The sequence below is a fragment of the Micromys minutus genome (genome assembly GCF_963924665.1).
Source record: "Micromys minutus genome assembly, chromosome: X".
Classification (NCBI taxonomy): domain Eukaryota; kingdom Metazoa; phylum Chordata; class Mammalia; order Rodentia; family Muridae; genus Micromys; species Micromys minutus.
The window spans coordinates 46,787,734-46,800,549 of NC_137970.1; the positions used below are offsets into that span (position 1 = coordinate 46,787,734).

Here is a 12,816-nt window from a genome sequence, read left to right on the forward strand (position 1 = left end):
ATGAATGCCTGCCCAGAAACTCTTCCTTCTCATGCTCAGGGTTCCTCAGGTCCACACACCCAGCAGATCCTCCAGATCCAGAAGTGCTGTGGCAAGAGGGCTGAACAGGTGGAAACTGAGTGCTCCACCCTTGATTAAAAACGAGCTGGTGACAGGTTTATCTGGTGTCTAACTAGAGCTAAAAAGGGGGACAGAGCAGTGAAGAGCCAGGTTTGGGCGTCTACTCCTGTCACCACCCTATCCTGCACAAACCTGCTTTGCCCATCAGTACTAGAACTTGAAGCCATGGATTCTAGAGGTTTTCTTCCTTCTCAGTCAGAGCTGTCCACCCCTCCTCTCATTAAACATGTGGGAGCTCTCAAGTGTGTTCTTGGCAGTCCTGGAGGTAGGTATAATCTCATTCCTGTTTCCAAGGCTGCTATCAACCTGGACCCTGCTTCCTGAGGCTCCTTAGGGTCAGCACTAAAGAGTTATATTCTGTTTCATGGCTGCTCAGCAGCTCAACAACACCAGGTTTCAAGCTGGTATGTGGAGCCCCACAAGGCAGGCTCACAGGCCTTGTACCCTATTTCAGCACACTGGATGGTAGAACTATCCTGTCTTTGAGAGGGAGCCAGGAAGTGGGTGTGGATGCTACATGTGGCTTGTATGGTACCTGTGCTGTGCTAGCACCCCAGCTTCCTGATTCTGGCTTGCTCTATTATATACAACAGGCCAATTGAGATCGCTCCGCTCTTTACCCTTCTAGTTGAATTATCTACTCTGGTTGGAGAAATGCATGCTGTGGAAGGACCTGGAGGAAGCAGAATGGGCAAAGAGTACTGATGTTCTAGAAACAGTGGCCCCACGTAGGGATAGAAAAAGGAAAAGTGGAGGCAGAGGAGTAACTACTACAAACTTTGGTTAATAAAGAAGACCCTGTCAAGTGTCACTAACAAGCTCCCTCCCTTCTGCCCTGCAGTTAGTTCCCTTCCTTTCATATCCAGTGCCCAGGCTTACAGTCGATCTCCCTCATAAGCAGGGAAGATGCTGTCGTGGTGGGTGTCCACCCACCTGCTGATGCTTTCCTCATGTACGGTCACCAATGCCAGGGAGGAGGCAGTTGTTCGGGGCTTGGGTGTGCTACCTCTGCATAGTTGCTGGAGCTGGTTTCGATACTTGTCCCCAGTGAACAGATAGAGCACTGGATCAAGACAGCTATTAGCACTGGCCAGGGGTCTTGTCACTTTGTAAACCACATTGACAATGTTCAGCACCCGACAGTCAGCTTTCAACAGCCTCGCCAAGTAATAAATTGTGCGGGTGATGTGGAAAGGCACAAAGCAGACAGCAAAGACAGTCAGTACCACAGCAATGGTGCGGAGAGAACGGAGCCGAGAAGATGACTGTCCAGCTCCTGGCAAAGGTCGATACAGTCGCCGGGCCATGAGTCCATAGCAGACCAGAGTGATCAAGAAGGGCAAACCAAAGAGCAGCACCATGACTGCCGAACTGAAGTATACGTAGTGGTCAAACTCCTCTGGCACAGTAGTGTCATGGCACAGGATGGTGGTTCCATTGGCATTGGTCGTCACAAAGAAGAGATTGGGCACAAGGCAGCCAGCTACTACTAACCAAACAGTTAGACAGAGAAGGCCTGCAAATCGAGGCCGGCCCCAGCGTATTGCCCGCAGTGGGTGGCAGATGCCCATGTAGCGGTGCACACTGATACAGGTGAGGAAAAGGACACTGCAGTAGAGGTTCCAATAGAAGAGAAAGCGGACAAACTTGCAGAAGCCAGTGCCAAAGGGCCAGTGGTTTCTGGCAGCATAGTAGTAGACGAGGGTGGGCAATGACAGCACATACAAGGTGTCTGACAATGCCAAGTGGAACATGTAAGTGGCTGTTGCATCCCAGGGTCGAAGGCGGAAGAGGAACAGCCAGAGAGTCGGGGCATTGAGGGCCAGGCCCAGCACAAAGACAACTGCATAGCTCACAGGCAACAGGATGAACTTGAACTCCTCATTAAATCTACAATCACCATCTTCAGAACTTGGGCTGGGACCTAGTGATGTGAATAGTAAGGATTCTGCACTGGTCATGGCCCCCTTACACGTAGAAAGGACAGAAGTGAGTATCTGATTTCTCTAGTTTTCCAGTCCTGATGAACCTACAAGAAAATAGGAAAAGCACCAGGAGAGCTAGAAGGATCACCATTTGCAACCCAGGTGTGACCAGCCCATATTCAGCTCCCTTACCCCAGCCCCTACCCAGGTCCCTTAGCCCAGCCTCTACCCAGTTCCCTTACCCCGGCCCCTATCCAACACCCTTAGGCACCTCCTACCTACCCAGCTTCCTTAGTCCAGCCCAGGGACTAATGGCATCAGACAGAGCTCAGGCTCAGGTAGGCAGTCAGTGATGTTCTGCAGCTTCCTCTGTTCTGCAGAACATGGCTAGATGAAGAGGGCGGAAGCTAACCAGCACCACCTAAAGGGAAGACACCGAGGCTCAAATTGTCATATAACTCACCACCACAGCTCTGTCCTGGTGATGGGGGCCTCTCTCCTCTCACCTTGGTTCTAGTTCTGTGTTCTTATTTCCCCTGATGCAGCCCCACTTCATGCCTGCTCCCGGTCCAGGAGCACTACCACCACCCTTGCCTAGGAACCTTGGCAAGACTCCTACCAAGTGCCCTTGAAGCTGAGCTCAGCTGACTCTGTCACTCTTCCTCTTGGCAGCCAGAGGGCATATTCTTGGGGGTGGGACTCAGGGTGGAGCTTATTTTCTCCTCCTGTCCCATCCCTACAAATTGTCAGAGCTAGAAAAACCCTTGGAGGTTATCTGGTCCAACCCACTCAGCACACAGATTGGGAAACTGGGACCCAGTGAGATTACTGTTTAACAGCTTCAAAATGATTGTGTACACAAGGAGACATTCAGGTTTACAGATAAAGAGGCAGGCCACTGAGATAATTAAATTGCAGGAAGATCATATAAGTTTATGGGTATAGAAACATGGGAAATGAATTTTTACATGGACAACAGCAAGTCAACACACTGAAGGACTTTTGAAAATGTAAACTACTGATAATCATCTTAACTCTGTGTGTATTTAATTATTGCAAATGTTTATCTAGTCCTTATTCTGTGCTAGGCACTGTTCTAAGGACTTTATACCTACTGATGGTACCACAGGTTCTTTATCAAATAGGCTCTATTACTGTCCCTACTTTACTTATGAGAAAATTAAAGCACGGAAAATTTGGGTATTTTGATAATTCATGGTAAAATCACGACTTGAACCCAAATAAGCCTGCCATGGACCAAACTCATCAATGACTACTGGCTCTAATCTGGGAGCTTTTGGTTTTGGGCCCTGGTAGTTCACTAAGAGTGAACAAAATAGATTAAAAACTTCCAGCTTAGCAGAGTTTACCAAAATGTGGAGGTAATAGTAAATCAATAAAATATAGAGAACATGATCGCTGTTATAAAGAAAATAAAGAAGATAGTGAAGAAAATTTTGTTGTTTTGAATATTGGAGTGACTTGAAGAGCAGGTATTTTGAGGAAGGAAAACAAAGTATGAGATCAGAACAGTTGAGAGGGAGCAGACCCTGAAGGTGAGCCAGTGTAAAGGCCTTTACTGAGTGGAAGAAAGCTACAGCAGGTTTGGAAACAAGAACTGTCATGGTCTGACTTACTCTCCAAACAACTCTGTTCTGAGACTAGACAGCAGGGTTAGTAGCACAGGAAGAGGCTTTTGCAGATGATGGCCATGTGGACCAAGGTGAGAAAGGTAACAAGAAGACATCATATTCTGTGACAAAAGTTTGCTCATGTGGGGTATGAGAGGAAAAGAAGAAGTTGAGAGTGGCACCAAGCCAAGACTGATTAAAATTAGTAAGTACATGCCTATAATGTCAGTATTTAGGTTAGGAGGATGAGGCAGGAGGATTGCTCCAAGTTCAAGGCCAGATCATGAGTCTCATACTAAGTCTGTCAAAGAAAAAAAAAATGATTCCAGATTTCTTGCCTGGATGACCAGGAGAGGACTCTTGTTAACAGGCTCAGGAAGGGCTGTAAGAAAGCAGGTTTGGGGAGAGAAAAGAAGTTCATTTTCCAGCATGTATGTTTTCAGATGCCTATGACACATGTAAGAACAGATGGCCAGGAAATAGTTCATATCTCCCTGTGGATGCTAGCCAATAAACTTCCCTAACACATCCCACCCCTGCCTACACAGCACCTTGTCTCTCTCAATCACTCCAAGAGAACTTTGTCTTAATCCAATAAAGAAAGCATGCGGAGCAAGCTTCCACTATTAAAAAGCCTAATGTCAGAGAACGGTTATGAGTAGCTGTGAATTTGAGGCTTCTGGAGACAACTGGGACTTTGTAAATATCACTGTCTTTGGCATACAAGGCAAATTGGGTCTGGAGGATACTGTGGATAAGGTATGCAGTACTTGTTGGGAGGATGAGCAGGCTGGAGCAGAATCTTTAAGCTGGGAAGCAATGAAGACTCAGAACCTGATCCTCAAGTCTTAAGAATGTGACCTAACTACATCCTGGAAGGGAGAGGAGGAGGTAGGCCTGCAGAGGAGACTCTAGAATCCAGGATCTAGATCTCTTGGAAGAGCTACAATCCTGGATCAGGGGGTGGAGAGTGGACCTGGGTGGAGGGTGGATCTGGAGACTCTGCCTTGTTTTAGGGTTGAATCACAAATAACCTGAGTCCTGGACTACTAAATACTACTATGAGGTATAAAAGGCCCAAGTGTTTGAAGCCAGCAAGCTTGAATTCAAATCCTTTTTCTGCTTATTAACTGTATAACCCTAGGCACCTAGGATATGGTATAAAAAGCCCAAGTGTTTGGGGCCAGTCAGCTTGAATTCAAATCTTTATTCTGTTTATTAATTGTATAACCCTAGGTATTTGTGACAACTTTCTCACAAGTGAAATGGGGATAGTGATATCAAGCTATAGGCATCAGAATATGAATTGATCAGTAGGTATGAGTCTTAAAATGCTGTGTGTCTATAATACTTTCCTTCACATTATTCTGTTCCCAGGGATAACATTGGCCTCTTCAGAGGAAGTGAAGGGTGTCTTGAGACTTGGTGTAGAGTCAAGTCATGGACAACTGTCACATTAGAAATCATGCAGCCTGAGCCAGCTTCCTGCTCTACTGTTTCAAGCCGGCTTAACTGGAGGGGTTCCACTGACTTAAGTTGCCAGGCTTCAACAAGCAGGTTTGGACTTGTTCCTGGACACAGCTGGAGTAGCAGCTGCTGCTTCCACTGCCGCCCAGTGGCTACTTTAGGAAAAGACCTTGCCCAATATTTCCAATGACTGTCACCCTCCTGGAGGAAACCAAGCACCACAGATCATACTCCTTGTCCCTGAACTGCTTCTTCACTTTGGTCTCTGTGGCTTGCATCACATGGCTTCTGCTATTCCACTAAACACTCCCGACTCATTTCCCTGACTCCCTTTGGTCATCCTTCCACCAAATGTGGCCCTTTCCCAAATCGGGCTCTCCTCCCTAACACTAACCTCCCTCTCCTCTTCCCCTTCTCCACCTCACTTTCCAATATCCAGCTCTCCTCAGAAAACCACCCTCATGATTTTGTTTTTGAGACAAAATCTTGCTCAGGTTTGCTTTAAACTCACAATATGCCACCCTGCCTCCTTAGTGCTGTTGGTACAATATGTACTACCACACCTGGAAGATTGGAAGATGTTATCAGTAATTCTAATAAAGAGATTCTAACATAGGTCTCTCTCTCTCTCTCTCTCTCTCTCTCTCTCTCTCTCTCTCTCTCTCTCTGTGTGTGTGTATCTATCTATCTATCTATCTATCTATCTACCTATCACACACACACACACACACACTCACTCTTCCCTGTTCCCCCTCTAAATTTCTTTCTCAGAGATGGAGAGAAAGCTTAGTACATAAGAGTAATTGTTGCTCTTAGAGATGACTTGGGTTTGAGGTCCAGCACCCGTATCTGGCAGCTCATAACCACCTGTAATTCCAGACAACCCTGTCTGGCCTTTGTCTTTGTGGCACCTACACTCAGGTGCACAAATACACAAACACATTCATAATTAAAAAGACTTCTCCCATGCTTTCATGGCATTTGATTTTCATAGAAATTATTGCACATATAGATTTCCAATAATTATACCCATTTGTGTTTTTACCCATTTCCTTCTGATCCTCTCACCTCTAAACTAGATCCAAAGCTCATGTCCTTACAGCCTTCTTATAAAGTTATAATCTAGAGAAAACAGCTTCTCCAAACGAGGTGTATGGTTGTCCATAATCACTTTTCAATTCAGAGTTAAGAAAGCATGTGCTTTGCATTCAGTAAATATTGAGTGAATGAAAGTTGTGGATGTTTAAGTTGAATGGTTTCTACATGTATAACCTACCCCTGTATAGGTGGTTTGTTTTAGATTATGTTCACATGGGTATTTGATATCAATACTTAATCCATAAATGTTTCCATACTATTATCAGTGATAACCATTCCATTCTACTACTCCAATTCCCCCCCCCCAGTCCTCTCCTTCCTGCTCCCTCACATATAATATTCATAAATGTATTGGTGGTGCTGAAATATCTTTGGTTTACTTGGGAGCTAGAGTAGAAAATAGGGAAAGACTTATTTTCTAATCTCTTTAATTTAGAATGGAGGAAGAAAGGGAGAGAGGAAGAGAGAAAAGGAAGGAGGGTATAAAGGGAGAAGGAAGGGAGGGAGGGGGAATGAATGGGAGGTAACAATATAGTTGAAAAAATGAAGGCAGACAGTTCTAAGTAATTCCAGCTTCATAACCTATCAGCTGTGTGACTAAATAAGCCTCCCTTTAAAAAGCAGACAGTACACATAAGAACTCTGCACAATGTCTAGCTGGTGCCATCAGCATCATTGTTAGTAGGTGTATTTGGGAGGCTATATTTGGATTCTCTTCCTTATGAAGTGAAAAAATGAGGTCATCTTCTGAGACTTAAAGCTTGATGGATAGAAATAGTAATCAGAACCCTGGATAATCCAAACTTACTAACAAAATCACATGAGAGTGAGACTCCATACAGTTAGACTCCAATTAGGCTTTGCTCATGTGTCATTTCTCTAGTGTACCTTTAAAGAAATTGGGAGGGGGGAGTTAAAATAGAGCCTTGCCCCATATTCCAGATTACCCTGTAACTCACTATGGATCCCAGGCTGGTCTTGAACTAGGCAATCCTCCTACCCCAGCCTCTACAGGGCTAGCACTACAGGCATGTGACACCACACCCAGCTTAGTGAGCCTTTCTTGCCTTTCTAAATATGATCATGTAGGTACTTCCCAGTAGCTGATCCATCTATCACCTTTCCATCCTCCCCCACTGAGCCAATGCCCTTGTTCACATCCCACTCAAATCTGTTGATTTGGAAAGAATGTAAGAGCCAGAGAAAGGTGGGGGAGCCATGTGGAACACTTAGTTCCAGGCCTGGCATGGCTGTTCCAGTCCTGGACTCACTGCAGCTATAATTACCTGTTCAAGATCTGTACAGAATTGAGCTCATCTACACCCCCATTGTGGAAGGGAGAGGAGCTCATGAGGCCCCACCCCCTCCCTGAGGATTTATGTATAGCTAATGGCTCATGGTGGAGAGGTGAGGTTTTCTTCAATGGTGTTGCTGCTGGTAAGATGCCCCTGCTCCTGTAAACAACCCTAATCTCATTGGGTCATAGAAAACAGACAAGGAAATATAAAGAGGATTAGTTGAGAAGAGGGGGAAGGGGACAAGAAAGAATAATGAGTATGAACTCGGTCAAAATGCATCATGTTCATGTCTGGAAATGTTCTAATGAAACCTATTATTATGTATAATTAACACATGCTAATAAGATATTTTAAAATATGTTGATTTGCTTTCAGTTACAATAACAGAAAATTTCAGCTAACTTAAAAAAGAAAGAGAGAAATGTATATTAGCTTTCATTGAAGTCCATGAGCAGATTCAGCAGTTCAGTAATGTCATACAAATCTAGATTCGTTGCATCTTTCTGATCTGCAACCCTCAGCACGTTGTAAGGAACGTTCATGGTCACAAGGGGACTGTGGCAGTTTGTGCATTGCATCCAAACTTGGCACTATTCAGTGAGAAGAGAGGAAGGCCTCTCTTCCTGTGTATTTATTTTTATCATTCAGGAAACCTTTTTCAGAATCTCTCCAGCATATTACCCCTTACATCTCAGTGGCCTGAATTTCATCATGCCTAGCTAACCCAGTCACTTTCAGTGAGATGAAACAACCCTATCTGATTTATTAAGAGGAGCATCGGAGGAGGGTGGATACCTCTAAAAATAGTGAATTTCTCTACAAAGATAGGGAGCAAGCTACTGAGTTGGTATGCAATCCTGTCTGCTACAGTCCTGTCTGTATAACCTTCAGTAAATAAGCCACCCCTTCCTCATGCAGAGGTGTGATGATCACATCCTAACTGGAAGGTCTAGTAGGGATATCATTGGGGTTTGCAAAGTAGAGTGGAAAGGACCTGAAAATACTGCTCTCAACAGTGTATCAGAGATGTATGTCTTTGCTCTCTTACCAGTGCATCCTTGGAAAATGCAGATACTCTGGGTCAAATGAAAAGATAGTGATAGTTCTCTTTGGGGGATTGCTTAATAGAAAAGAAGCACAAGGGAATTTGTTGGGGGAATGTACACAGGAGTATTGGATCCCTACAGATATTGTAACAGATTATGACAGACTTGACTTAAGACAATACATGATAGTTCTCTTACAAATGCCAAGGTCAGACGTCTGAAATCAGCATCAAAGGGCTAAAATTAAGGTGTCAGCAATGCTTTACTTAGACTACAAGAGTCACCTTGCAACTTAAGTCTGAAGAGAATCCATTCCCGTGTTTTCAGCTTACAGTGCTACATCCCACAGCACTGGCTTCTCCAGGCTTCAGAGGTGGCGGAGACTGCATCTTGCTTCTTTCTTCTATTGCTTGTCTCTTCAGTCAAATCTGGTTTTTATTTGTTTGTTTTAGACAGGGTCTCACCATGTAGCACTGGCTGGCCTGGCATTCATTATGTAACCAGGTTGGCCTCGAACTCACAGAGATCCATCTGCTTCTGCCTCCCAACTGCTAGGATTAAAGGTGTGTGCCATCACACCCACCTTGCTTCTCTTTCAATAATAAGACTAATGACTCAATTTGGGCCCACTTGGATAATCCAGAATAATCTCTCTATTTTAAGAACCCTAATCACATCTGTAAAATCCCTTTCACCATGTAAGGTAATGTCTATAGGCTTCAATTATTATCACCTGCTATTTAGGGGTCAATATTAAACCCATCATAGTAAATAAGAATTTACTGAAGTGCTCTCAAGATTTGTTCATTATTCTGGGCATGGTGGTATATGCCTGTAATCTCAGAACTGTAGAAATTAAGGTAGGAGTTGTGAGATCCGGGCTAGCCTGAGCGACACAATGAGACCTTGTCTCAAAAGAAAAAAAAAAGATTTGCGAATTTACCATCTACAGATTACATCATAGCCTCAAATTACAAATATTCAGAAAAAAGGAGATAATGATTTGCGTTCAATCATAGTAAGAAGTTAAAGACCTACAGAATTTCCTTTCTTCCCACTAAGAGGAGACTGGCCCCACCTGGGGATCTATCCCATACACAGCTACCAAACCCAGACACTAATGATGATGCCAAGAAGTCTGTCTCCTGAGAGGCTATGCCAGCACCTGACCAACACAGATGCGGACACTCACAGCCAATCATTGGGCTGAGCACAGGGTCCCCAATGGAGGAGTCAGAGAAAGAATTGAAGAAGTTGAAGGGGTTTGTAACCCCATAAGAACAACAATACTAACCAACCAGAGCTCCCAGAGATTAAACCACTATCCAAAGAGTACACATGGATGGACCCATGGCTCCAGCTGTGTATGTAGCATAGGATCGCCTCATCTGGCATCAATGGGAGGGAAGGCCATTGGTTCTGCCAAGGCTAGATGCTCTCCTGTAGGGGAAAGCCAGGGTAGGGAGGCTAGAGTGGATAGGAGGGTAGGGAAACACCCTCGTAGAGGCAGGGGGAGGGGGATGGGATGGGGGTTTCTAGAGGGAAAACCAGGAAAGGAATTAACATTTGAAATGTAAATAAAAGGGCTGGAGAGAAGGCTCAGTGGTTAAGAGCACTGACTACTCTTCCAGAGGTCCTGAGTTCAAATCCCAGCAACCACATGGTGGCTCACAACCGTCTGTAGTGGGTTCTAATGCCCTCTTCTAGAGTGTCTGAAGGCAGCTACAGTGTACTCATAAAATAAATAAATCTTTAAAAAAGAAATATAAATAAAAAATATCCAATAAAAGGAAAATTTGAACTTATATATTAAAAAACACAATATTTGTAAAAGTAAAGAAATATAAATGATGGGTTAGTCGTAATGTAATAAATTATGATTTGTTCAAAGAGCAAAAAAAGAAGGGAGGGGTGATAAACACCTAAAAGGGAGAAAAGGGCTTTGAGTGTGAATCTGGTGAAAGTTAGGCTAAAAATAGATTGCTTTTATTACCAACCTTAGCAGGTCTCTGGCTTTTTCTCACATGCTGAAGCTTACTTTCTGTCTCCTTACAGACTCAGGAGAATCTGAGGCTCTCTAGTTGCCTGGGAATGCCCGTGAAAGGCGCAGATCCATTAACTGAGAAGACCCTGAGGTGTACACACGGGTTATAAATGGCACCAGCTGACTCAGTCAGCTGATACTATCTAGGGATTCCATCTAGGTGTTAGAGGCAGATAATGGAATCTGCAGAGCACTTACTGGATTTCCAAATTCTTGTGACCTAAAGGAATTGGACCAGAGACATCTGGAGAGTGGTAGTGACAGAGACTGCTTCTTAAGAAAGAGAACATTTCCAATCAAGGAAGTGAACCAGAGAACTGGGAGCTAAATGGCACTGGGCTGCAAGAGTTGTGACTTTTTAGAGGTCATGAATATAGCACTCACCTTTTCCAGCAAGTGTATATCAGGACTTTTCTCACGTGGACACTCTTGCATACATGCAGCCTTTGGTTGAGAGTGGTGGGCTCTTTCACTGTCATTAGTTTCTTTTATATGCTAATTTTTGAGATAAGGTCTCTCTCTATTGCTTGGTTGTCCAGGAATTCACAGCGCTCTATCTACCTCCACCTACAGAATTAGATTAAAGGCATGTGCCACCACACCCAACCAAATACTGGGCCCTGGGTGAGGAAAAGGAAGACCCAGCTCAGCCAGCCTTCTAAACCACAGCCTTAACTATCCTCTGAGGACTACAGAGCTCATCTCAGGGACTGGATAGAAGTCTAAGGGGGACCAGAGTCCTAGATCCTCAGACCTTGGAGTTTCTGCTTCTACATGCTTCATGACTACAGAGGTGGGGCCAAGGCCCTATGAGAAAAACAAGAAATAAATGTCCTGGCAGATGTAGGGACAAAAATATCTCTAATTCCATGTGAGTGGTCACACAAGGTGAGGGAAGCTGCTTAGAGCATGGACCTAGTTTCAGGGATTGGAAAGACTGGAGAGCTGGGCAGTGGGAGGTAGGGAAGTTATTCTAGGCCTGGGTCATACAGATGTTAATTATCTATGCGCAGCAAGTGTATTGTTCAGTCTCTCTAGTAGAGAGCCTGCCTCTAGTCCAGGAATGCTTTGATTCTTTCCTTTCTGATAAGAACAGAAAGTCAAGGATCTCTACTTCCGTGTCCTCGTGTCCTCTCACCTACAGAAGATTGATTCCTGCTGTGCACTGCAGCTAAGAGAATCAGGTTTCTGACTGACATCAGGCTTTAAGAGTCCAAAGTCTCAAGTGGAAGAATGTGGGAAAAGGCTATTCTTTCCCATGATCTTGGCTTTCCTGTGACCTGGAAAATTCCAGAGGCTGGAATGTGACACAAGTTGCTCAGACAAACCAAGGTCCATACCGTGAACCCTAATAGTTTTACCCTCGCTGTGTTATGCTTCCCCTTTAAGAATTAAAACTTGATTTTGATCCTGGCCCTCATGTACAAGGCTTCACAAGTCCAACACCCATGAATTGCCTTCTTAAATACCCCTACCGGTAAATGTTAGGTCTCAATCCCAGGACAAATGGCTGAGGTGCCTATCAAAGTGGACCTGGCCTCCAGGTTCTCTCAGTCCCTCCTGTCTGTCCCTACCTAGCAACTACCCTGAACTCTCCAGCCCAGGGGTCGAACTGCACTTCCTCAGTGGTTTTCCCCTATATAATCTAGCCATTTGGGCTACATGCTCATTTTTTAACCTCTTTGGTTCCTTTGGCCTCTTGGTTTCCCAGGCTCCCCAACCACCACCACCACCACCACCACACCACACACCACACACACACACACACACACACACACACACACACACACACACACACACACACACGCCAAGCTCAGGATCATGTTCATTCTGGATCTTTCCATATACCTCTGTCTATGTTTTCCCTCTTTTCTACAATAAACCTCTCCTCTACTATACACAGGAGCAGTTATATTCTTTCTCTTTCTTCATTTAGTAACATCATCAGAATCCCTGAGTTCTGGCCTACCTCCTCAGAAACAACAGCTGATCCCATAGCCACTAATCTGTACTCACTAATCTGTTTTCCAAACTCTTGGCCCCTGAGCTAATTATAGCAGTGTTTCATGCCACCCACCCCAACCCTATTCTTGTTCTCTGACTCCCACTAATCTACACATTCAGAGGATTGTGGATATAAGAGGCTGGGAGGCCAGCTTAGCAACCAGAGCTGGAGGCTGATGTGAG

General features: G+C 44.6%; 1 protein-coding gene across 1 annotated transcript; it reads right to left on the bottom strand.

Annotated features, from left to right (window-relative positions):
• Positions 1-995: 995 nt before the first annotated feature.
• Positions 996-2,081, bottom strand: P2RY4 (pyrimidinergic receptor P2Y4; the record flags this gene model as incomplete). Its single annotated transcript, XM_080909975.1, has 1 exon — positions 996-2,081. One exon carries the CDS (start codon positions 2,079-2,081, stop codon positions 996-998), a length of 1,086 nt encoding a protein of 361 aa, XP_080766101.1.
• Between the last annotated feature and the right edge of the window lie 10,735 nt (positions 2,082-12,816).